Consider the following 27,462-nt stretch of genomic DNA (forward strand, 5'->3'; position numbering starts at 1 on the left):
AGTTCACATAATTATTTTTTATTTTTAGATATAAGAGTACTCATAGATTACTGACAACAGAATTATGGTGAATGGTGAAAAATATGCTTCTACTTATCAACAGATTTCTGTTTGAGATACATGTGAAATACACTTGAGATATTATTTTGAAGATATATAGACCACCCCACACAAAATGACAACACATGGCTTGTGCTACTGAATAAGAAAATAATGTGATATAGCAAAAGTAGTTGCTGCAGTGCCATTAGTTACAGTATAATGAATATAATCTCAATGAAATGGTGCTTAAAACCACACTAGATTGTACCCTAACTGAAGCAAATTGAGTAACATTAACTGAATAAAGGATTACAAAGGCAGAGCATGCCGACAGGAGACCTTTTGGTCCATAACTAGGTCGGATGAAAAAAAATCATGATAATGATAAATAAATAAAGACTATAATAATGTAAATAATAAATCATATTTTGAAAGAATCCTAGATCTTACAAAGAAAGCCTGAGTACAAAGTGTTGCAGTTACGTAACCATCCGTCATTGTTGATTTGCCATGACATGTCATGTACAACTTGGGATTAGATTTCAGTGGTACAACTTGTTTACTGAAATGTTTTGATATTTCTTTCAGTAAGAGACCAAACTTGTTGAAAAAAGTATAACAAAAACTCAAGATCTCAATGAATATAAACATGCACTCAGGATATCAAACCAACTTATTTAAATTTTAGAACAATTTATCATCAGAGCTGATTAATTGCTGCAGTTTTTAAAAAGCATTGTATAGTAATGTCATCTATAACAGTTTGCAAGACATACTTCCAGACATTACAATGTTTCAACCAGTCAGTTTGTGGAATTCCCACTTGTGGGTTTACTAGCACACTTGTTTACTCTGTTTATAAAACTTTTTATTGTAAATGGTTTAAAATTTATATATTTCAAATTAGATGTAAATTTTCATAACAAGGGAGCATAGGTACAATACAAAATAACTTCTTAATAGACATAGCTTTATGATAGTACTAGTAGTAGTAGTAGCTGCTTCATTTGCTAAGATGTAAATAGATGCTGTTGTAATTTGATATAGAGATAGGCAAGCATAAGATGAATATAATTCCCAAAGTAATGCTTAATGCATGTATCTCCGTAAAAGGCTTAATAGATTTAAGCACAATTTAAAGACATTCTATCAGACAGACCAATACGAGTAACACAAATTATATCCACGTCCTCTACAAGATGTACTCTAAAAATCTATGTCTGTCCACCCTAACGACTTCATAGGAGTAATGACAAATTTATCACTCAGATACCTTCATACAGAAAATATTGATAAACTGAAGAACCAAATAAAACAGTTGAAATGACATGGACAAAAATGAACTTGAACATAAGCACTGCATTTTCAATCACATTTTAGGAAAAGAGAAAAATATTGGAAATCTGCATACCGAAGCACACCACTACTCTAGAACTTGGGAAGTCTTACACAGACCACTTTTCCCTCCTCATAGGCCCAACTTCGTATGTACAATTTTAACTAACCTTTCTACTCTCGTACCCTACTAACCCGCTAACCCAAGGCTCCACAACCTAACCAGGAGGCGCAACGAAAACTTGAGGAATACAAAGAATTGGCCACTATTCTTTTGCGATGGATCCACGAACATATTTCCATCATGCGCGACCGACACTTCCCCACGAACATGATCGAACTGAAACGACTAGCACAAGAAAGCACCAGGTGAGCTTAGAAAATGGGGTTAAAGCTCTGATGTATGCTTGAAATCATGTGTGCACTAATTATAATCATACAGTAATTTTGCAAACAGATTATTTGTTATCAAATTTATAGATTTAGACAAGAAGAAGTCCCTCCACGTCTTCGTGATAAGAATAAGATCCAGCACATGTACAGAGAAATCCAAAAACTCTTGGATGGCACTGGATTTCTTGAAGACGAACTTGAACCAGAGCTGCACTACAATGCAATTGATATAGAGTGGAATAAATTGATGGCACTCTTCCAAGAACGAGATGATGCCCTTCATGAGTCTCTATCTGGGTAAGTAGTGGGTTACTTTTGTTGGCAGTGTTTTGCGAGATAAATTTAGGTTAGTTTAGGCATTGTGAAATTTATTCTGGAAATAACCTTTCTGTATAGGATATTAATTGTATTATTTTATTTCAGTGTGGACCGCATGCAGCGTTTGGCTGAAAAGGTCCATCGTGAAATCAAGCAGACAGAGGTAACTCTTGAGGAGGTAGAAATTCGTATTGAAGATGAAGCACGGCGTGTTGAAAGATTACACCCAATGGATGCCAAGAAGAACTGTGATGACCTTGATGGAGAACTTGCACAGTGTGAAGACACCATCAAAGCACTTCACTCAGATGTTAAGGTTCTCAAAGAAGGCCACTACCACGAGGCCCCAACACTACACAAGAGGTGGGTAATACGAATAGACTACTTGGGAGGTGCATTGAGTTTTGAACATATTATGAAGAAGATATATAAAATAACTAATGTTTTAATGTTGTTAAAAGTGATGGGTTTTAGTTGTATGTAGAAATAAGATGGAATGTGTTATCACAATGTTTTAAAAATCTGAATGGTTAGGGAAATACAAATTGCTGCTGAAGATGGAGTTAGAGGGTATTTAGATATTAGAAGAGTGGATATATTAATTGGAATAATAATGAGTACAATAGATGTGGAAAAAGTGCAAAGTATCTGTGGACATGTGGCAGTGGATGTGGAGGTAAATTATAGTGTAAAAGGAGTTAGTAAATGTGTAATGAAAATTATTAAGAGAAATAGGTATTTGGGGATGAAAGTTGTATGAAGGAATGATTGTATCAATAGTACTATGTAGCAGAAACTTAGATATAAGGGAGACAAAAATTGAATGCTTTTGAGATGAATTATTTGAAAAATATGATGCGTGTTACAATAATGAATGGAGGGATAAATGTAGATAAGAAGTGTAGATTGTGGAATGGGAGAAATTTTACCATTCTTTCTTGTTGGTGGTCAGTAACTCTTTAATGATTTTCCAACAGGGTTGTCAAGTTGGAGGAACGCTATGTCAGTGTCAGGACACTCTTCGAAAACCGTCTTCTAATTGTTCTAAACGACCGCTCATTCATACAAAAAGAGTCCTTTACCACTACAAAGCGAATTGTTGTTTCTGAGTCGAGGCTTGTAGAGACTAATGAGCACTTCAAGTTCTTGCAAGAATGTATTAACTGGTGTAAAGATAAACTGGTGAGTATACTGGGTCTAATTTTATTGTTCGTTATTAAAGATGATTCTGGATGTATGCACATGTATTTCTATTTTATGTTTAGATTGAGTTCATATTTATTTATATATCCTAGAGATGCTCATTGCCATCTATCTTAACTTTCTCTTTACTTTGAATGTGACAGAAAAAGTTGAATGACAGTGAGTATGGCAGTGACCTTAATGCAGTGGAGAAGGAGTATGAAAACCACCAGAAAGAGCACAAGATCATCCACCAGTTCCACACTAATGTTGACCAGTGTGCTGCAGCTGAGGTGAGACTTGTAATATTGTAGTGTATGTAACACTATTCTTTATTAGCCCCAATTAGTTAAAAGAAATTATGTAAATACTGTTGACAGTCACAGTTGTAATGGTATTCTATGGCCAGTAATCAAAGGTTCACTTTTGAACTCTTGGTGTCATGACAGTTCAGTCATGGACATGTGTGCTCAGAGTTCCTCTCTTTAGTTCCTGTCAAAATGTTAAATGTCCATATTAAGTTAAATATATCTAAAATATTCATTTATCTTTGGTTTTGTATGTTCATATATGTGTCTTTGTTTTTCCAGAACAACTTCAGTGGTGATGAGCAACAGGTCTACATCAGTCTCTTGTCTCAGCTCCGCAAGATCTATGCTGAGCTTCTTTCTCTTAGCAACAAGAGAGTGTCTGACCTGCACAGCCTTCTCGATTTCCTGCAGGCTGCTACACAGGAACTTATCTGGCTCAATGAACGAGAAGAACAGGAACTCAATAGAGATTGGGCCAACAAGAGCCTGAATATCAACGATGTAGAAAGATACTATGAGGTATTTAATTCAAATTTAAAGATAGTTTATTGATGAAAATTGAGTCAGAAAGCTAATTAGTCTCTTGCACAATGAATATCACATTCATTATTGTGGCTTTATGTTTATTTCAGACTCTGATGAGTGAGCTGGAGAAGAGAGAAGTTCAGTTTAATGCAGTGCAAGACCGTGGCAATGCCCTTGTCATTGGACATCATCCAGCCACCAAGACTGTAGAAGCATATCTAGCAGCCATGCAAACACAGTGGCAATGGCTTCTCGAACTTACCCTCTGCCTTGAAACTCACTTACAGCATGCCACTACATACCACAAATTCTTCACTGACGTGGCTAATGCGGAACAATGGATCATGGCGTAAGTCTGAAATGTAGTGAATGGTTCTTGGAACTAAAACTTCATTTAAGGAAAAATAGAAGAGTGACAGTATTTTGGTAAGGGTAATTAATGTTTAGTGCTGCGATGATTTATTGTTGAACCCTCTTTTAATTCTTTGGAACAGGCAAGATGAAAAGCTCAATACAACATTCTCTGTCACTGACTTTGGTCTTGATGATGGTGAGCAACTTCTGCGGGAGATGCAGGACATCAGGGAGGAACTAGCACAGTTTAGTTCCACTGTTGACGAACTCATCAACAGAGCAAAGGGTGTAGTGCCATTGAAACAAAGGAGACAAACTCTTAAGCAGCCAACTGCAGTTACAGCAATCTGCAACTACAAGAAAATGGAGGTAATGATGTTCTAATGTCTTGGTTATTATTTTACTTATAAAAAATAATATAGATTGTCTTATTACCCCAAATATATTCATGGTTGATGACCAGAGTTGCCTGACTTCAGTAAGAAAGGACTATGCTTAGTACAAAAGGCATTAGTAAAAGTGAGAACATTGCAATAAAGAGTTTTTGTATTTATTAATTGCAGATGAACATCAGTAAGGGTGAACGATGCACTGTGAATGACAATTCAAACCGTGTCAAGTGGAAAGTCGTTAACTCCGCTGGTGTTGAGGGAATGGTCCCTGGTGTGTGTTTCACCATTCCTCCACCAAATCAGGAGGCCATTGATGCTGCAGAAAAACTCAAGAGGCAGTACGAACGGTGCATTGCTCTCTGGCAGAAGAAGCAGTTGCGTATGCGTCAGAACATGATCTTTGCCACAATCAAGGTTGTGAAGAGCTGGGATTTGGCTCAGGTGAGTTGAATGATTAGTTGAGTCCTTATCTACAAGGGCATTATGAATAAGTTCTGTTTTGGTTAATGTTAGATGACTGTTGTCAGATATTGTTCTAGGAAGAAATTAAGCAAAGACTCCATATAATTTTAGAATATTTCATGGGTTTCATGGGTCCGTCTTTAAAAATTAAGCTTTATATAGGTTGTAGTGTTATATTGTACTCTCAGCATTGCAACAAACATGCTATTGAGTACACAAGTTTTATGTAGTCAATGTTAAAGGATTATAGTGACACTCCTATGGACCAGAGTCACACATAATTTATTTTTTGCAATTGGAGACCAACCTCATATCTAAGGAGAGTAATCACATTTCACTTTTATGAGGAGTGAAGATAAGAAGGAAACAAGGGGAGTTTATGATGTTAAACCAAATCATCATCATTAATAAAAGAAAGAAAAAAATCATTTGGGGGCGGGAAATGATAATCTACTTGCATTAATCAGAACAAAATAAATAATCTCAAATCATGTTAAAGGTGATTTAGAGTAAGCATGGTGAGAGGGGGGGAAAGGGTGGAGGAGGGGGTGAAATGGGTGGGAATAGGTCCGTGCCTCTGATTTAGCTACCCACCTTATAAGGGGGAAAAAGCCCTTGGTATATAGTTAGTTATAGATAGATGATGAAGTTTGAATTTAGTCATGGACATGTTTGATAATATTTTATTTATATTCATCCACCACAGTTCATTTCAATGGGAGCAGAGCAGCGTAATGCCATCCGCCGTGCTCTCAATGAAGATGCTGAAAAGCTCATTCAGGAGGGCGACCCGAACGATCCCCAGATTCGAAGATTGAAACGAGAGATCGATGAAGTCAACAGACTGTTTGATGAATTTGAAAGGAGAGCGAACGGTAAGAATGTTTGTTTTCTTTAGATATTTTAGTCGTGTATTTGTTATCATCCTTATGGTGTCATACATGGAAGGGTTTGTTCAGGGTCATTAGAAGCAAGCAGGGGTACTCATTTGTGGTTCTGTGAAGATCATTGTGTTGTAAATGGGAGGGTTTGTTTAGGGTCATTATAAGTATGGGTATGTGTCATTGGTGGTTCTGTGAACTGGCTGTTAGAGAGAATCATCTCTTTGTTGCCCATCTATAAAACATGTCAACACTCTCACTTCCATCTGGTGATCCAGCTCCAAGGGACTTACATTCAGTCACCAGACCAGGCCCAAGATCTCACTATCAACTTTGCTATTTCCTCCACTTTTTTACATAAGGAGAGCTGACATCCAGAAATTAATCCCATCCCCATACCATACAACACATAATGGAAGACTGCATTATACACAATCATGCACGCAAACAACACAACATACACTCTATAAGGATTTGTGGGAAAACCCAGTTTTGGCTGTGGTATTCCTTGGGGAGACGGGACTGCTCGGACAGACAGTCTAGGGAACGACAACAACAACAACAAAAATAAGATGGTAACATTAAACAGTCTACAATACAGACAATGGCCTAACATATCCCAGAGAAATTTGTAGGAGAGCTGAGAGCCACAAACAGCTGGTGTGGGACTGCAGGTTTCCAGTCAGTGTGACTTCTGGATACAAATATTATGTTTTAATTCTAAGCTGATTAGGGGTGGATAAGAGACTAAAAGAATCTTGAATAATAAAGACACTCACCTTCTAGTCTCAATGAAGTCGTTCACCTAATTGGAGTAGCTTGGCATCAACCTGAGAATGATATATCACATAAGTCACTATAATATATAGAAGGGTTAACTGGGGGGGAGGGTTTAACCTACATTAAAGTTAGCACAGTAGTGAAGTTTTGCATTTGTTCGCATTTCTAAATGCTGTGTGGTGTTGTCTTAAGTTTGAATTATGTATCAGGTAAGTTTGAGTCAGACTTATACTTTATTATGTAGAATAATGATTGGTAGTTTGGGTAAACTGTATGTGTATGACTCCAGCATAAAAGTTTTGTGCTGAGAATATACAGGAGTTCAAGAAAAGTGCTATTGAACTGGAGGGAGAGGGGTTATAGTCTTGCATTTGCTTCTGTCCTTGCAGTTGTCTTGATATATCACCTACCATATTTTCAATGATCTTTGTCTTTCCACTCCTTTCATCACACAAAAGACACATTCGCGTTCTCGAAAGAGCAACATCAAATCTTTTCTCTGAGTGATTTGTGGACTGAACTGGTGGTTATGGCTAACTTTCTTGGGGTCGTGGTTCATCTACAGGAAAGAACAGAGGCAACAGATTGGTTTATCACCTCTTCCTGATATCATTATGCATTGCACCCGCTGTTCCACTGTGGCCAATTATCCATCCAACTCTGGTTGTCTGTACCTCCCACTTTCTCTTTTCTGTTTCCTGTTTTTTCCATTGGTAATCAAAGTATTTTTGTTTTAGAACCTTTCCCCTCTCATCTCTGTCTAGGCCAGCTTTCCCCTTATAATCAGTAGTTCATATACACTCCTGTTCTATTCCCTTTATTGTTGTAACTAATTTACTTCTTGTCTTGTATACTGCAATCAGTTGCCTTTTCTTTAATCTCAATAATTTATATTTTTCCTTTATTTGTTAATTATTTCTATTTTATTTTTCTCATTTCTTCCCGTTGTTTCCTTTCACTTTGTACAGACTTCCTGTGCATTTGTGCATTCCTTGTTTATTTTTCTTTGCATTTTCTAATTCATCACCCGAACAAAAATTCTACTTTTCCTCCCATCTTTTATTATCTCCTGTTCCATTAATTTCTTCTTCCTTCCTTTGTCTTCTTTTTGTCTTTTGATATTCCATCCTTTTCCACTTCCTTCTTTTCCTGTCTGTCTCCTCTTTTGTCCTAACCTGAACTTTATTTTATGTATTTTGAACTTCATTATCTCTATTATCTTCCTTTCCTCAGTCTATTTTTCCCCATTCATGTTTCTCTTTTCACCCTCATTAGATTTTAATCTCATAAAAAGTCAAATCTCTATCACCCAACTCTTCTTCCTTTTCACTGTCTCTTTCTCACCCTATCCTTCCCTCCTTCCTCGCCTCCCTTTTCTCCCTCGCACCTTCCATTTCTCCCTCTCACATTCTGCTCATCCTCCCTCACTTCCCTTTCCCATTCTATCTCTCTTTCTCTCTCTCTCTTCCTCCTCTGTTCTCCCTCTTCCTTTTTTTCTGGTTTCCCCTTCTCCCTCTCCCTGTTTTTTACTCCCTCTTTCCCTACCTTTTTCCTTCCCCTCCTCTCTCTCTCTCTCTCTCTCTCTCTCTCTCTCTCTCTCTCTCTCTCTCTCTCTCTCTCTCTCTCTCTCTCTCTCTCTCTCTCTCTCTCTCTCTCTCTCTTTCTCTCTCTCTCTATATATATATATATATATATATATATATATATATATATATATATATATATATATATATATATATATATCCTTCTCCCTCTCGTTCTTTCTCTCCTTTCTTCTCTTACATATCTTGCATATTGTCTCCTGCCTTCCCCTCCCTCATGCACACACCCTTTTATCCAATTACTTTATGCCCGGTTACACTTGAACTTTCATCCTCATGACCTTCTAGACCAGTGGTTCTTAACCTGTGGGGAATTCCCCATTGGTGGGGAATGGCGGAGTTGCCAAGTGGGGAATGACCGGTCGGACAGAAGAACCATTTTTTTTTTTTTTTTAATCAATGTGTTTTTGTTTCTTTTTGTTTGTTTCTGGTGTCTTCTTGTTGTCACCGATGCTGTGGTGGGAAATGGGGAGTTGGCTCACTAAAAAGTGGGGAATTGGAGAAAAAAGGTTAAGAACCCCTGTTCTAGACTATTCAATTTTTTCATGTCATTTGTACTTTCTCCTGCTTCATCACTCTTGCCTTCATTCATTTGTTCCCTTTCTCCAACACTCCTTCCTTCCTGCTGCCTTTCTTTGTTTCTGTCACTTCCTTTTCATATTATACTTTTTTGAGTTATTTTCACTCCATTATGTTTTGTCTAATATCAGTATTCTATGCGGATGGTATTTTTCATGCTTATTTTCTAATGGCTTTATCTTGCACTTTCGCATTCTGTTTTAAGCCTTTTTTCATATAATTTTTTCCTCTATTGTCTCTTCTTTCGATTGTATCCTCTGTAATTGTTCTCTTGTTTATTTGCATTCCCATTTACCATGCATCTTGCTTCTTTGCATTTATTATTTTCCATTTTTCTGTCCTCCTTTTTCCCCTGACCTTTATCATCTTCACCCTTCCCTTTTTCGTCAATTTTCGTTTTCATTCCCTCTTTTCCTCATATATTTTCACTATTTTCTCACCTTCATTCGTATTCCCCCCCCTCTTCTCTCACTCTTCCTCACGCCCCTTTTTATGAACCTCTCTTTTATTTCTCCCATCCAGTCCTTAATTAATTTTCCTTTCAACTGACATCTCTGTGCTTTGCTCTTTTTGTCTTGCCTTTTTCTCTTTGGCTTTCTGATGGATGTGTGGCAAGTGTATGATGGATGTATGCTTTGATTCAGCCACCTTCATTTCCGAAGATGGAAAGGCCTTCTGGTATATGCTTCTACTGTACTATTGTATTCCTCTCTGTTTGTCCTTCACGTGTGACTTTCCCCCTGCTCCTCCATGTTCTTAACAAGCGGCATTGAGGTTGTGATACATCTGCCAAAAATGGGAAGGTAGCCAGAAGAGAAGAATCACGTCTGCAACAAACACAATTTAACTACGTCACAAGTACACCCTTCACAAGAATGGTTGCAATGCAAAACGCAGTAGGAGAGAATTTTTTTATTAACTTATTACCCCCATCCCACTTCACTGCTTCCTCATCATCCCTGTGCTGTCAGGTTTTTACTATCTTCAATGCATTCCTCTTCCCTCTTGCCCTCCTTCTCAATCTCCTTGTCACCTTTCTTACTCTCGTCTAACTTCCCTTCTCCTGCCTCTCTCTCTCTCCCTCCCTCTCCTCTTCCCCTCTCCCCTCCCCCTCCCTCACCACCCTTCTTCCTCTCATCTATTTACTCTCCCTCTCCCCACCCTTCTCCTCCTCACTTCAAATACATTTATTCCCATTCACTGTTGCACCCCAACCACCCCTACACACTTAATTCCCCCAATATATAATATTTACACTTCACATATTACTTTTCACGTATACCGTTTTCCCGACATATTTACCAGCACACTGCTCTTCACACTCCTTACTGGGCACATTCATTCCCATAAACTTGATTTCACTCTTCTTCCTCCTCCTTTCTCTCTTTTCCAGTCCCCTTCTTTATTATTAAATTCCGAGCTGTTTACCACTGCCCTACTTTTTTTTCATGTCATTCGCTTGCATTATCTGTTGTGTATTTTTACGCAGGGCTGCCCGTTTTTCCCTCCGTCTTTTGTTTGCCTCTTTTATTTGCTCGTACCTTTCTCCCTTACCACTTCCATAACCCCCAACTCAGCTCTTTTGGTAACATACCTTTAATGTTGATGAAATTTATTAACTATTTGCCAGAGTTGATGGAATTAATAGGGACATACACGGTATCGTAAATTTGGGGGTGGAACGTTGGGGGAGGGTGGGTCTCGCTTGAATAAAATCGTTGGGTTAATAGGTAAAACGAATTCGATCAAGTGTGTAACTGTGTGGAGGAGATTTGAAGGGGAGAGGGAGATGAAACGGCAGGTGAGAATATTCTGTGCTTACGTCACGTCGTCTTCCTTTTTTTCAACTTTTGGCGCCAAGTGAGTCTTCTGCAGATGTTATTTGAAGTTTGATGAGGGGGAAAGGAGGATGAAGGTGGGGAAGAGAAGTGTGTCTAGGTTAAAGATGTGTCGAAGGTATAGGCTTAAGTTGGGTGGGAAGGAGTAGGTATATGGGATGGGGAATGTGGTCACTAGGTTTGGCATAGGTATTAGAACAGCTACGAATAACTTAGGGGGAGGGGATAGAATAATTTGATCAGGGAAACAGTAGGGGGAGGGGATAGAATAATTCGATCAGCGAATGAACTCCACTGAGATCGTGAATGCGGCTATTGATTGATCAGGGAGTAGCGCGATGTCATGGCAGATGTATACCAATCGGCCGCATAGTGATTTGCTTTGTTAACATTGCCCGTGGATTTACGTTCCATCCTGCTACATGTTCCAAATGACCTGGCCAAGCCGGCTCATCGCCCTTCCACACTTTACTCGTGGGGTCGTGGTAACCTTTACCACCGTCTGGCGGAAACGAGTAGAGGACTGGGAGGAGGGAGGAGGAGGAGGGAGGCCTCCCGCGTGACGTAGCGTGGCGTGGCTGGGCTTGGCGGGAAGACGCGTGCTCCAACGCGTGGTGACGTCGAGATGCGGCGGACTTGGTGCAGACTTGGCATTGATTCGCCCCCACCCCCCTGCCCCTCAACCTCCCAAGTGCAGCTGTTCTCCCAAGGGGACAGACGTAGAAAGTGGCGAGACGTTTGCTTTGACATGCACGTAGGACTACCTGTTCACACATGAAGTAGTACTCGTATGCACAAACACTTAAATGTGCGTGTAGATAGGCATATAAATCTACCAAACCCTGCAGGGATGAACAGAAAGTCTTGGGACATGGGATGGGGCGGGATGAAGGGTCGTCTCAATCTGCAAAGAAAATTGTGAAGAGAGACGGTGTATTACGGGTTATTAACTTTCGTCCCGTGTGATTACGTAAATACACTTGCACGCGCGCGGGCGCACACATTCAGGCATGCATGCGCCCACCAAATCTCTCCTTTTCTTTCCCATTCCCTCTGCCTTCCTTTATCACTCTCCTCCTTCCTCCCTCTCCCATCCTTTCCCTCTTTCTTGCCCACTCCGTACCGTCTTTCTCACTTCCTGTTCATTCCCAAGTGCTCTTCCATCGATTTTTGTGTTCTTCGTCAGTTGAAAAAAATGTATATTAACCGGAGTGCATTTTCTTCCGCTATGAAATCGAGAGGGTATTTACAGCACCTTGTATCGACACCTGCTTGACTTTCCGTACAGGAGCCAAGTTTTGATGCAGTGTTGTCAGTAGGCGATGTCGTCGTCGTCGTTGCAGTGTAAGCCACACGCAACGTTCTTATGTTATTAAGGTTATTTTGAATTTTGACTCGCCTCCCGCATCGCTACGTCACCGTTACATTATACACCTCTCATGACACGTTTAGTAAAGCCTGGCAATATAATTTTGATATTGTTTGCTGTCAGACTATAACTCCGTGGCTTTCCTTTAGCAAAGAGTTCAGAAGGAACAAAACAGTTGACAGAACCGGAAGGTCGTTGGATAGTGTTGCTTCTGTGATCAATAGCATTACTCGAAGCAACGTTTGTACAGACGTACCGGTAGCTTCACTACTGCAACAAACCAGATACATATCATGCGGATATTGACATTAGTTGTGGTGAACAGTTCATGAAATAGTCTCGGATGAATCGCAGAGGTCATTGTCATTGTCACGGTCACAAGCGTCGTTGTAAAAACAGAAGAGGTTTTCAGTCACCACCTCCCACTCCACTGCCTCCTTCGCCATGAACGTCCAATTCCTGCTCCAGTCACTGTCACTACTAGATATGGTCTACGGCAATGATCCCCATCTTTTGCCACAAATTACTACATTTTTCCTCGTCGTTGAAAAATACTGGGGTGGAAATAATTTTAGTTGTTGAAAATGTCGGGAGGAAGCGAGCCGAGACGCCATATTGTAAAGAAAACAATAGAGGTTCATAAGTTGGCACCTTCCACTTGAACGTTCGCGAAGCTACAGTCTCAATGAGAGGACACTAAGCTGGTCGCTCTTACCTCAAAACACCTAACCATTATCCATACCATAACTCGAACCAACACTAACTAAAACCAGTCTAACCAACCAACCCCATTCCTTTTGCAGCACCTGATGGAAATTAACCTTTAAGGTGCTGCCATAAGTTACAAATTAACCCCTATATTCGCAGCCACCAGTAAACACGTTCTCAAATCTGCCAACCACGACCTCAACCCCCTTCCAACCTCAGCCAATTGCCAGATGGTGTAACTCGCTTCTATTGAGAGGTTTGACTCTCTCAAGCAACTCGTGACAAACACAAGGTCACCGATGTCGTCTGTTGTCTTGAGTAGTCAACATTAGAGAATTATAGTTCTCAACACCATTTGTCAACACAGCCACAGTTAACACCTATTCACTAAACATTATCACCATTGGACGTGACTTTCCACCAGCGACTATCACCACAACCCTTATCACCACCTTTATCACAAGGCCACTACCTATCTCATCATATTTCCCACCATCATCACCAGTCACCGGAACAGCCAACACTTGCTAGCTCCCCCCCCTCACCTTCCCTAGTTTATGACAAGTTTACGACATCAACACGAACCATGAAATGTCACCCATATTAGGTAAACACCACTAAGTCAGCGTTCCACCGCTTCATCACCCAGTCACTACCCTACATACCACTGCTGTCATCACTACCACTCAGCCATCACGAAATTTCGTGATCGCTAATCCGGCATCATTGTTACCGTGAACCGTTATCTTTCAAGCTTAACGGTCATTACTGATTATTTGCCCCGTGCACATATTATTCGCATCTCCTTTATCAACACTTAAAATATTTTCCATCACCACTACACCTACAACACCCAATAATCGGTGCCACCCGCCGTCACCAGCGGGAGTTTCTGCAAATAACATAACTCACGCAATCTTCCGCAGTCACCAGTGGTTTTGTCAATTACCACCACCTCCACCCCTACCTGCACCTCCTACCTCCACCACCACCATCATCGTTCACCACAGTTATCTCACAACCTACATCGTCCCAACCGCAATCACCATTCCTTTACCCTTTCGCCCATCATCGCATTAGCCATACTGAAAACCAAAACCACATATTTCATTAGCATTTTTTTTTAACCATTACCTGTGCTTTTGGAGGCCCCACCTATGAACACATCTGTTCCTACCATAGGCTTGTATACCATGCCAGTGCTGATGTGTCATCACATTTAACTTTATGCCACGAATATGGTGACACATTTTACAGACGGATTTATTCAGGTTATTCGAAGACCTCACGTGGAAAAGTAAAGAAGTCATTAGTTATGCCTCGTATATCAAAACTATCTAATGTCTTGATCAAGTTCATATGCGCGGAAGTCCCAACGGGTTTGCCGCCATTTACAAGATGCCTTCGCTGCTTTCACCGCCCTCTCTACCGACGACAACGATCACCATCCATCTTGATAGTGGCAACATGCTATCACTACCGTCACAATCATTGCCATTTATTCCTCCACCTGTGTCCCATAACTGCAACAACCGTCACCACTGCACCACCCACCCACTCCCCTGTCTTTCCTGTAACGACAACCACCACGACTATCATGCACCACCCGCCTACCCACCCACCCACCTCCCATCTCCCCCGTGACCACCACCACGCACCACACTCCGCGCACCATCGCCACCGCGGCTCGACTAGGTCGCCTCCACGAGCAGGCTCGGCAGAAGCAGGCAACATCAGCAGCAGCAGCAGCAGCAGCCGTCAGTGCTCGACAAACCGCGAAGGCAAGCGGCAGCTCACACAGCAGCCGTGTTGCCTGGACGGAACCTAATCCCCCCCGTCCCTCCTTACGTCCCTCCTACATCAGGACCGTCCTTCTCGAAGGGAGGAGGAGGAGCCACCGTGATCTGCTTCCATGGGCTTTGGTGGCAGTACGCTCAGGTCACGTGGGGTGGGACATTCCTTGGATGTGTCCCCCTCAGAGGACTGACTGGCCACGGTATGGTGTTAGGAAAGACCCAGAACAATATACACCCCCGGTCGCATTGCTGCAGCCGATGGGACTTGGTCAATACCTCCTCAGTGTTTGTGTGCGCTTGCAAGTGCCTTGAACTTGCTACGACAACCCTGCATCAGCCAGACACATCCTCTCGCATCTCCATCATCATCAGCTTCCAGTTTCCATATAACTGCATTCTTATCGATTCTACGCTTAGTGAAAGGAGTCTTCGTGTGTGATCTCATTGCCTAATCGTCTTTTCGTTGGCATCCTGCGAGGAAGAGACTTGAACCTTTCGTCTTTCTATTTCCGAAAATTCGGTTGTGCGTTGGCGACCATTGTGCTGCTTCTACCGCTGTTTTGCTGTTCGTCTTCCTGTCTGGTGTGATATTAATCAAATAACCCAAGAAATACCCGTTAGTAATCTCCACGTGAAACGTGAAATCCCCGTGATAAGTATTTATTCATGAATATATACGTCTTCTTTCTGTGATACTATTAAGCCTTGTCAACCATAAATATAGTCATATGATAAGTGGTGAAGCTGGTCGGTAGTGCTCGTTTTTTTATGCTCAAATTTGCGGGTGTGTCATTCAGTCTTGAGAAGATGGTTAAGTCACGGCTTAATCCTTATTGATTGTCCCCGTGAACCAGGATGCCCTGAGGCCGCATTTCCTTTGATGTTATTGGGGGTACACTGTTCCATCGTGACCCAAGCTTGAAGCAACACAAAAGCGGACAAATTCTATCTTACGTGTGAAGAAACAGAAGTGGGAATATCGTATTGGCCCCTCCTAGGAAAAAAAAATATATTCATCCGAGTTTACTTTAGGCTTTGAGCAAGAACTTGAGTGAAAACGTAACTATCATCAGGTTTATTTGTACAGTAGTTAGGAAAATCATCCGTAGGGTCGTTTTTCAGTATTACTCCCCAGTTATATAGATAAGTCAGTTATAACCAAAGCACAATGATACCACCAAGCTCGTACATGACAGTGTTGGGTCCCATATGGGAGACACAGAGTCACGTATTCAAATGTCGACTGCAAGACGTTACGACGGTTAAAACCTGCCATCATGACTCGACAAAGTTTTCAAGTCGACTGCGCGAGAGCCCAAAAGCGAGGGAAAAGGCAAAGAAGAGTTCTCGGGGCGGAGAACACGTTAAAGAAGATGGCGAGGTGGTCGTAGGACCCGTTGACCAGTCGGTGGAGATCGAAGGGCGGTCTCACGAGGGAAGGCGCAGAGGTATTAGAAGGACGACTTCGGCCACTGGAAGAAGAACACCCGATCGTCATGGTGTTAGACCCAGAGGAACTCAAACAACGCCGCTGTTCCGGTCGAAAAGTGAGGACACTACTGGAACCGACTCCCCACCAGACACTCCTGCAGGACTCTCGGCTAGGCTGAGAGATTCTTCGGCGATGAGGAAGATGCCTCTAGAAGGAACTATGATCTTCCTGCCGCAATGCCTCTTCACACAAAACTTTCGTCTGTGTAATATTACCTGCCAGTGCACTTGCCACAACGAATATGAGATCGAGTCCCAGAAGAAGGCTGCTGGAGAAGAGGAAGGCATGGAAAAGGATGAAGAGAGAGAAGACAGAAGTGAAGATAAAGATGATGGTGGAGGCAGAGAGGAGGAGGAGGAAGGGGCGGAAGCAAGGGATGGGAAGGAGAAGGGAGAGATGGACGAACACGAGAAGGAGGTCGAGGAGGACGAGGAAGAAGACGTAGGCGATGACGACGAAGACGAATTTGCAGATGACGAAGACGAGGAAACCCTTAAGGATTCCCCTGGAGCTGCACCAGAAGGCGAGGAAGGTGGTGGTGATGTTGGCGGAGGGGAGGAGGGGAAAGGAATTTTGGAAGAAAGCGGATTCCATTCTTTTTCCGAGACCAAAGAAGATATTGACAAACAGGGTGAGTTACCCCGTCCAGGTCAAGCAGGAGAGTGGATGAGAGTTTGCTCAGGGGGGGGAGTCGGGAGGCGTGATGGAGTGGTAGTTGACGTGATGCAGTAGACATAATTCTTGCGGGTGGGGTGGGGTGGGGAATAGGTATTGATACCACTGCAGTAGAAAACGGAAGCTCCCACGTATGCGGTCATCAGGTATAATTGAGGGTACGAATGTACGTCTTCGGGCGACTGATGTCCAGATTATTTATTTATTTTGCTGCGCCAAAAAGGGAGTGGGGGAGTGGCATCGAGCTCAAGACAGGCAACAAGTATATGATTAGAAGACTTGAGTCGATGTAAGAAGAAGAAAAACTACACCAGCTTAATGTTAGTCATGGAAAATCATAAGGCAAAGGACAGTCGAAAAGTTGGGATGATGATTAAGGGCGAGGAAGGAAAGGGTCTGCGAAATTGACTCGCTTTACATAATTTATTCAGGCTGACAAGCTTTGAAAGGTCAGACTTGTATCAGAATGACATCTTAATGGAAACCTTATTTGCACATAACCCCCCCCCCCGCGGGTGACTAGAATATATTGATCGATTAGTAACCCATATTCTTACGAATTAATTTAGATTAACAAACTTGAGAGGCGGTAGCCAAAACATGGTAAGTGGGCAGTCGGTGTGTGTGGGGGGGGGGCGTTCAAGGTGTTGATGCCTGTTGGCTCGAAATATTGATTTTGCTTGTGGGTCTAAGAGTCTAGACACTAGATGGGGAAGAGGTCATGAGTCATTGGAATATTCTTTACCTCAAACCGACTGAAACCGCCAGGTATCGTGCTGATGAGGTGGAAAGTTGATGATGGATTTGGTGGCGATAGAATATTGTAATAGATGTTCTAAATTTTATTTTAGTGGGACTAGTTAGTGTAGTTGATGAGATGACCGAAAAAAATACGTTCTTGGTTAATTTGATGTGAATGAAAGAACTATACATACCAGTCGGGCAACTATTAAGGAGATTCTCTCTCTCTCTCTCTCTCTCTGACACCGTGATACCGCGTGATTAGATTTTGTATTGAGGAAGATCATATTACAGTGTTGATGAAGTTAAAGCTCATGGGTAGTTGTGCCTCTTTTTTTCGAATTTGGTTTTATGTATAATTTTTCATGTGCTTAGCTGTTGATTAATTCTTTTCTTCATATTAATTCCTGCATTCCACCAAGGTGTCCTGTCAGGTGTGTACTCTTTCCCAGTCTCTGTCACGATCTAGTAAAAAGAAATAATATATATATATATAAAGGTTAATGGTATTGGTCAGCTTGAGCGTGTTTTTTTTTTTTTTTTGGGGGGGGGGGAGTTTTATGCAGGCAATAATTGAGTATCACCCGTACGGACCTGAGTAATGTAGTATTAATTTATGATTAGATACTATTTTTACTCAAAAACATGCTAACTTTTAACTTCTCTTGTCGCTTCTCGAATAATTTCTTTACCACATATGTGACGTCACTTCTTCGGCGGGATACGAGTATTGTCATCATTGATAGAAGCGCTGGTTATTGCCAGCAGGTTACTAAGAATAATTGAGATTAGAATTATTCCAGTAGGTTTTCGGGAAGTGAAGCTGGTAGAGAAAAGGGAGGAGGGGTGGGGATGTGTATTGGTAAGAGCGAAGAGCTATACTTAGTCTGAGGTTGAAACCAGATCGGGAGCCTGAAGCTAGTTGCCCGACTGGCAGACAAGCAAGCAGACAGGCAGGGAAGCATACATTGATTGGGACAGGTGGGAGTAATATGAAATGTGGAGTGACTGATTGACGGACGTGCAGGCAATGAGTGGGGCAGATGTATCTTATGAGACGCTGTTGATAGACAGTTCCCAGAGGTGACCTGACGGTAGAGACAGGTAAAGTCTTACGAGAAGTGGATTAATTGACAGGCAGATAAGTGTTCTGACAGGGAAGCGGGTATTCGATTGGAGAGATATGTTTAAGAGATGCTTACTGACAGTAGACTAATAAGTAAAGAATAACAAGTAGTGGATCAGTTAGATTAGGCAGACATACAGGAAGTTACAGGTTATTTGGTAGATAATGATGGATTATTAGGGCATTCTGTTGACGTAGGTACTTGAATCTTTCATCACAGAAGTTTCAGATTAAGGAAAGGTAGTAAGGATGGAGAAAGATTCTCGTTAATTGGACAGAAGTGGAAGACGCCGAAGATATCATGTTTCCAATGAGTTGATCGAGTCTTTTATCCCACACGTTAGGTCTCTGTGGGCATCGGACATGCTAAAGTGTTAACTGACTCGTCCACGTGTGTGTTAAGTTTTTATTAAGGCGGCGGCACACTAGGCGTTTCTCGCTAGCATGCTACTCGCTTTTGCTATTTAGTTTGAAGTTGAAATGACTTCTGTTATTATATACTAGACTTCTGTAAGAATGTCAACAATGTGTCTAACGTTAATATTCTAGGTTTAACTTCTCTTTGTTCGTCATTCAGTTTCTCACTCTATGACGTTTGGAAATATGAAAAACAAAAGATAGCAACCGAAGTCGTTTCTACTCCAACGAAGTAACAAAAACAAATAGCATGCTAGCGAGAAATCCCTAGTGTACCTCCACCTTGGCTCGTCCACGCTTGTGTTACGTCACTATGTTTTATTACTCATGTAAACAGTTCGTGAGTCACTTGCGACAGGTCACTCAAGATATCGGGGTTGAGTGTCGTCACCACGCCGAGAAGATGGTGCAGTAGTAATGCAGTATTGATCAGGGATGAACCTAGGGTCGCTGTCATGTGACCCTAAGACGTGGGGACCACAGACTCAGGGCCTGCTCCCAGGGACTTGAGGGAATTAGGCTTCTGTAACTTGATGCTTCGTTGGCTTAGTTCGATTGGATGGCTTTGGCGGGAGGATGGGGAAGGGGAGGGGAGGGAGGTTGATCGTGGAGGAACACTGGATGCAAGGCATATAGGCATGTTAATTAGATTTTCCCTGTATATAAAGTGGACAGTAAAGATGCTTTAATAATGCGTAGAGGCTTGAGACAAACTGGAGATGTAGTCTCAATGGAGGAGAATTTAATTTATTTATTTATTATTTTGGAGAGATAGGAGGGTACGGGTGATGCAGTAGTTATTATAGTTGTTTGGAATTTGGTTCGGTTATTGTTGATTATTACATGCTAATAATAAGCTCGTAGCGTGACGTCATGTTTTAGTATGTCATTTTGGCATGGAATAATCCATTACCCCGAGTTCGGTGTCGGTTTATTATGTCATATTTAGTAGATTCCTTTTGGCATGGAATTATCCATTGCAATGAGTTGAGTGTCTGCGTATTGGTTGACGAGATTATAGCGTCGACTTCGTTTCCAGGAAGTTTCCGATCAGCGGGAGATGGACTTGGGTTTCCGCGTGACTCGCTCAGTGACCTTTAGACACTTCCGAACTCTTTCTTTGGGGATCCTTTGTCACACAGACGCTTTCATTGTTTTCCCTTCGTTCTTTTGCAGAACCCAAGCCAGGACAGGTGCTGGTGGAGCAATGCAACAGCCTGAAAGAGTACCTGGATATGATGGAGAGGACGTTGATTCAGCGATGCCTGGCTTCCATTCCCAGGGACCTAGACCTTCTGGAACAGCTGGTCATCGAGCACAAGCAGTTCGAGAACGACTTGGCCTCTCACGAACTGGAGGTAATTTTTTTTTTTTTTTGAGAGAGAGAGAGAGAGAATGGGATTTACTGATTGGTACATACATATCACATAAACGTACACTTACAGTTATACATGGACGTGCACACACACGACACGTATAACATATACGTGCACTCACATACAGACATATAAATATGCATACAATCACACATATACACGTACACACAAATATAAACACATACAACCCACACACTCGCACATACTGTACACATGCACATAACGTGTACACTTACATAAACGCGCGCAAACACAAACCCACAATCGCACATGTATACGCTGATACTTGATGCTTGAATGTGAAGAAGTAGCATGATGTTTTATTATATGTCTGCAAATGCTTTAGACTAGAAAGAAAGGTCTTCAGGGAATCGCACGAAAAAATGGGAGTTGTCACTATGAAGACAATAAACAGAATCTCATAACAGATATATTGGAGTCAATCAAACAACGTATGTTTCGGGAGGGATGAGAAAAGTTAGGCTTGTCGTATGGTAACAGCGTCTGCCGAGAATGTGGCCATAAAATGGGCCTTGAATATTCTCAAGCTCAATAACAGTAAGGACATTAAAAAAAATAGGTTGTTAGAATGAAAAAAAAATTAAACTTGGTTGAATAAATGCAAATTAAAGAAGAGAAGGTGAACTAAATGGAATTTATTTAGAGTTCGCGTAGGATTTGGCTTGAGAAAAAAAATTAAGACTTAGTTTATAGTATTTTAGTTAGGGTTTCCAATCAGCAAAACAAAAGTCAGTGGTTGTTGTTACTATTATTACACAACGAACCTGCAAATGCTCTCTTCTGAAGATGTAAATAAACCGCCTCAAGAGTCATAGAGGGCGATTGTGGGAAAGACTTCCAATCTTGTTTTCAAATCTCGTTTGACTATGATATGCTTCTGTTTTCTTCCATTCCCTTGTGTGTTGTTCACTATCATGAATGCAGTTGTGGTCTCAAATTCCTGGGGAATTGATTTGCAATGAACACGCATGGTGCAAAATTCCGTTGGTGTGTGAAGTGCTAGAGCTGTAATTTACAGTATAATTTGCCAACGTTTCATGTCTGATTCCTCAAGGTCAACTTTTATGATGCGGATTCTTATTTGCGTTTGTTTCATTTGTATGTTTATATATTTTTTTGCATCATAGTGCTTATGACGTTCAGCGTTCATTATTACATGAACAAGGTGCTTGAAGACGGCAAGATGGGATAAAATTTCTTTAGCACACTAACAGTTTTGCTAAATATGTTTAACATTGTTAAAATTTATCATGGAGTCGTTGATCTGATCCCCATTTTGTTTCGTGGCGAAAAGTGTCAAGCATGTTTGGTGCAGGCCTTGTCATTTTGTTTATAGGTTTAAGAAATTCACTCGTGGATACAAGGCATCTCACCGAAAATGCTTCAGCTTTGCTTCAACAAATCGTTCATTTTGCATGTTTTTACAGGTCATGCTTAATCATTATCCACAGGAAAGGTACGATAAGCTGATAAGCGCCATATGGTATTTTTTCGGCCGTTCGTACTTACTTTTGCTTCGGCTTCGGAGTAAAGAATACAAAATTATCACCTTATTAGTGATTAAATAAACTTATATTCATTTATTTTGATGTTTAACTGCGTGACTTATTAGAACCGAAGTTATACAATTTCAGCTGAGGAAAGAGTACACTAGTTTTGATAAAAGATGTTTACTTTGTCGAACGGTTTTGGCGGGAAATTCAAAAGAAATCGTTTCACGAACGGTGTCGTGACGATATCAAACCCCAAGCTCAATAGAATCGTCATAAAGTTAGAATTTAATTGCGTCGTCGATGGCCCATTTTAGCTTGTGCTAGTAAGAACGAAGTATGTAAAGGGCAATTGTACCGAATCGCTTTGGCCATGGAAATTTGGCACCATGCAATGCGGGTGACTATGAAGTTCTGTTTGGACAGACGCGAGACTGAGTGCTCATTTGAGAATATATTCCATTGCTGAAAAATGCATGGCCCCAAACTCTTAATCGGTGCCTTTGACTTTGTTTCAGGTGGAGAGCATCCAGAAGAACTACCAGAATTTGACCCGACGCACACCCGCTATTCAGCGCAATGTGGAAGCCATCACTCAACAGTGGGACCGCATCTGGGCGCTGTCCCACGTCTACATCGAAAGGTAGGCGCGCGCGTGTAACGTGAATGCATACGAAGAAGAGGAGAACGTGAGAAAGAAGAGAATAAACAAGGTTGAAAAGGGAGAGAGACTGGTCGTGTCATTTTGACCATTCCGGATGTGGAGACGAGTGGGTTTGGGTTACGGCAGCAATCAGCTGAATTATTTGTTTGCATGTGTGCTTGTGTGCGTCCGTGCGTGCGATGTTGTGTTGTATTCTTTGTTGTTGTGGGTGCCTCTTCTCCTCCCCTCCACTCCTCATCCCCTTTTCCCATATTACCTGTACTACTTATTTCCTTTCCCTCATTGGAATCCCAACCCTCCTCTTTCACTATCTTCCCACACCTCCCATCCTCCTTCCCGTGCTCCTCTCTTCTCCCGTCCCTTCCCTCCTTACCTTTCCCTGTTTGGAATGCATGATACACAGATATTTGACCCTTGCAATCAGTGCAATTTGATATGAAAGGCAATAAAATTACGTTTGCATAAGCTGATGAATATTATTGTACGAACATGGAATTCATGAACTCCGTGGCGTGTTCAGTAAATAGTACTGAAACATGAACAAACTGTCTGTTTTGATATAGGAACTGCGAAGGACATTTATCTTGATGTGCTTTATATATTTTGTAATGGTAGACATCATGCAATAAGCTCGAGTTCACAAGGGACAGGGCTAGACAGATACGCTCGTCGATGTCAGACTTTACAAGAGGTGCTGTGTTCCTCTTCCTACAGGATGAAGTGCGTGGAGATGGTGGTGACGGGTATCGAGGAAGGCACCCAGGTAGTGTCTGACGTCGAGCTCAAGCTTGCCGAACACCAAGACCTTCCAGACGATCTGGACAACCTCGAAAAGGTCCACAAAGAACTCCTCGAGATCCAGCATATTATCCACGAACACCAGGTGAGTTGTGGGGGAGGTAAGCGTCATGGATCGGTGAAGAATTTGTGTCAACTGGAACTGCGTCAGTCGAATTTAATCGTACGTAGGATTCAGGTAACCAAGGCCTCGTTGTCATAATTAACTCTTGCAAGAATTTCCCCTCAATTGAGCAAGATGAAACGATAAAGAATTAGAACAATAGGGATAAAGATAATAAAAATTAGATAATAAGATAGAATGAGAAAAGGAATTAAGTTGATCAGGTCACATCAACATTAATTTGTCAAGTAATCCATGTTGGTGAAGAGATTGACGACGGTTTAACAAGGAATTACAAGATAAATGAATATTTAGCAAAAATGTAGGGGACAGTGACGTTATGAAAGAGCTGTACATTATGTAAGATATTTTAAGGTAGGATAGTTATTGCCAAATATTGATTGGGATTTTCGTAATTTAAATCAAGCAAAACCGTCTGAAGCAACTCGGCGGAATTATTGATCGAATGTGGCGTATTATTTACATTGCATTACATTGCATTTACATTGCATTGCATTTACATTATTTACATTCGATATTGTCTTTTTCTTTTCTAATAAATTTTGATAGTTGGCTCTGTGATTGTGAAGCATCATAGTTGTTATTTGTCGAGCCGGTTGTATTGTAGACTTGGTGCGGTAGATTTCATCAGAAAGACGATCAAACTCACTCAATCTTGATCGTAATGCACAAACGTTTTAAATTCAACCGTTGTCGTTAACGGTCGTATATTGATATTACTGTTTTTAAATATAGTTAAGATATGGTTCAAGTTTACGCTTGTAAGTGAATTTGTTATTGTTTAAACAGAATTTGACATTTTCAAAGGGTTGAAATGGAATTGAGTATGTGCAGAAAAACTGTAACGCGTCATCAAACTTGGACACAGCTGACCTGCCTTCCTTCAAGGCGCTGTTTGGTGACGTAGCCTCAGTCATCAGGCTTCGGATCTGGCCCTGGGCTCTACAACGGATCTCGTTAGGGCACCCGACTTTCTCGCACCGTATAAGTTGACTGTTCTAGTAAAATTTGCATCGTGGTCACATTTAGTTAGTTTAGGGATATAACTGGACTACAGTGCATACACTTTCACAGATACACGTTATAAATAATACAATTTTTAACGTATTTCTATGTAAGGCCACGACTTTCATCGTCATCCATTTGATGAATAGATTGAATTACATGACGTTTATTAAATTATTTTCACGAGGATGCGGGGGTGGGGTAAAACATATTTATTTAGTTATTCATTTATTTCTTTATTAAAGAGCCCTAAAAGTAAATCCTGCTTAGGGTCACAGGACATTAAGGTCCTTGTTCACAGTTGATAGTTTAGTTTCACTCGACCTGGGACTGTGTGAGCACGCGTTCATGCATGCAGCCTTGCCTGTAGCCCCTCATGACCATGCAGTCGTGCGTTGATGCGCGTGCACGCAAACACACACACACTCACGCACGCACACATAGAAGTGCAGACGTGTGGAATAACTTGGATGAAAATATAATCCAAGTCAGAACAATAAAACAACTAGGTAAACACACACACACATAGAAGGAAATTTTGTTTCGTGGTCATCCATCAAGTTACTTTCATATCAGTTCTTATTTCTTCAAACATAATTGGATAATTAAGTCGAGACATGTGGTTGCTGGGCTTATTCGCGAGACTTCACAACCCGTTGCCATTTATTCCAGGTTCTGATCGATCGACTTCTGGAGGAGTGCCGCAATGTGAGGACTTTGGTGGTTAAGTCGAGACCTAGTCAGAAAATCCACCCCGACGTGGATAAACTCGAGGAAGACGTACGGAAACTTCGCATGCGGTGGGAGAATATCTGTTCGCAGATTATTGAAAGGTGAGTTGTGAGCTAAGATGGGAAACAGTTGTGGACGGGAGTGGGTGAATGTCTTTGATTTGGCTACCTCCCTTGTGAGTAGGAAGAAGCCCTTGATAGGGTTGTTTTGTCTCTTTGAATAGGGGAGGTTGTGTTACGAAAGACAGATATGATCAACCAATCACTCTGTTAACCCTGGTGTCTCTTGCAGAAGACCTACAGAAACTGACATAAATTAGATTATGTAAGAATGAAGTCTTTATTGGTACAACAATTCATTCTTTAGAACTTTGTCAAGCAAAACTTTATACCAATAAAGATCCTCACATGGGGCATATCCCGAGGTTGTATTATGTCAGATTCTATCTGAATGATGTATAACTCTTCAAGGTCATCATCACAGTGTCATAGTTATCTCTCAGTATGGGTTGTTGAGTGCATGAGTCTTATGGAGTCGCTAATGATTGGAAACAAATCTCTATTCATAAAAGAATGCTGATCTATTTCTGTGACTCCTCATCTTTGTAATATTACCCCAAATGATAGAATTGCTGGTTATAATTATCAGTGACAAAATTCAAGAATATTCCTCCCCCTTCCCACCTCCCTTTTTTTTTTTTTTTTTCCTGTTCTCTCTCTCGCTCTTCTTCTATCTCTCCTCCTCCCCACCTTGCTGTGTCTTACCCCTCTATCTCTATTATGTTCTGTTTAAAATTTATTTAAACTTAGACCTCTACCTATTTTTTAGTTCAATTGTGTGCAGTTATTTTTATTTATTTTATTTGTTTATTCTTTTTTTCACAATCTATAACATATCCAATTTCCTGTTGACTGTAATCTGCTGTAACTTGACTAGAGTCTCTGTACTTCACAGGTTGCGAAGTTGTGAAGCTGCATGTGAGCTGTTATCGAAATACAGTAATGGCCACGACATTGAGAAGGAGGAACTTTCCAACCTCAACAACGACCTCCGAAACCAGAAGATCGAGGATCTTGGGCCCTCAGAGGCTGAGCTTGAACTCGAGAGGCTGAGGGTAAGCTTGGGGGACGATCTGTCTACCCATGACCTCCTCGAGAAAAAGAAAGCGGATTCTTTATCTCTTTCTATCTCTCTGCATCTGTCTCTACTTTTCTATCCTGTTCTTCAACTTGAATATGCTCTCATTCCAGAGGTAAAGGAATGATAAAATTTAAAGCACTGGTCACCTCACGAGGACTGGATCCTGTGAGGCCAGGTTCTCATTAACTTGCTTCCACAATCCATTCCCCACCACCTATAGTGGGGAAAGATTGTTAATATATACGACTTATCTCTACTGATCTCTCTTCTTTATTGACACAATATAAATATACTTCATGAGACACAAAAGCATATACAATAGTGATCTTTTTCAATATTGAGACTCCTCTTCCTTATTGGCCTTCCTATGATGTACTAACCCCAACACCACATCCTAGGGAAACCCAACCCACACCACAACCCAACCCATGTATCACCAACCCAAAACCTAAAAGTATCACCATTCCATTTTATTCATCATCACCATCATCTTCGCCAGCCGCCTCTCGTAGTTCCTGCCTAGAATTGCCCGTCCTGCCATAACCTTTCCCTTCCAGGATTGACCCGTGACTCCCAAACGTGACCCTCTGACATTACCCCCCGTGTAATGTAAAGGCTTCTTCTTTCAGGATTTAACTGCAAATGCTTCTTTCATTTTCAGGGTAATAATGCATCATGTTCTCTTTGCAGAAAATGTACTTGATAATAGTTGAGAAGAAAACAAGCATAGAACATGTTAATATCCTTGGCAGCCGTTTCATTAGGGAAGCCAAGGTATGTGTATAACAGGGGAAA

The 27,462-nt window shown here is 41.2% G+C and overlaps 1 protein-coding gene across 50 annotated transcripts in view; it reads left to right on the forward strand.

Annotated features, from left to right (window-relative positions):
* The window catches only part of shot (dystonin-like protein short stop), an 805,796-nt gene that overhangs the window by 634,835 nt on the left and 143,499 nt on the right, over positions 1-27,462 (forward strand). For 46 of the 50 annotated variants that reach the window (XM_076177258.1, XM_076177260.1, XM_076177256.1 and 43 more), the window contains 16 exons: positions 1,586-1,746; positions 1,858-2,067; positions 2,194-2,451; positions 3,066-3,270; positions 3,435-3,563; positions 3,861-4,100; positions 4,214-4,455; positions 4,601-4,829; positions 5,024-5,293; positions 6,021-6,189; positions 20,494-20,675; positions 22,723-22,847; positions 23,583-23,751; positions 25,468-25,628; positions 26,482-26,641; positions 27,358-27,441. In XM_076177258.1, coding sequence (XP_076033373.1) covers positions 1,586-1,746; positions 1,858-2,067; positions 2,194-2,451; positions 3,066-3,270; positions 3,435-3,563; positions 3,861-4,100; positions 4,214-4,455; positions 4,601-4,829; positions 5,024-5,293; positions 6,021-6,189; positions 20,494-20,675; positions 22,723-22,847; positions 23,583-23,751; positions 25,468-25,628; positions 26,482-26,641; positions 27,358-27,441 — 2,994 coding nt within the window. The remainder of the gene's footprint in view (positions 1-1,585; positions 1,747-1,857; positions 2,068-2,193; positions 2,452-3,065; positions 3,271-3,434; positions 3,564-3,860; positions 4,101-4,213; positions 4,456-4,600; positions 4,830-5,023; positions 5,294-6,020; positions 6,190-20,493; positions 20,676-22,722; positions 22,848-23,582; positions 23,752-25,467; positions 25,629-26,481; positions 26,642-27,357; positions 27,442-27,462) is intronic. The other 4 variants (XM_076177211.1, XM_076177262.1, XM_076177221.1 and 1 more) reach the window with 1 other exon arrangement.

This window comes from Oratosquilla oratoria, chromosome 40, assembly GCF_046742065.1.
Source record: "Oratosquilla oratoria isolate Oo_2021 chromosome 40, ASM4674206v1, whole genome shotgun sequence".
Taxonomy (NCBI): Eukaryota; Metazoa; Arthropoda; class Malacostraca; order Stomatopoda; family Squillidae; genus Oratosquilla; species Oratosquilla oratoria.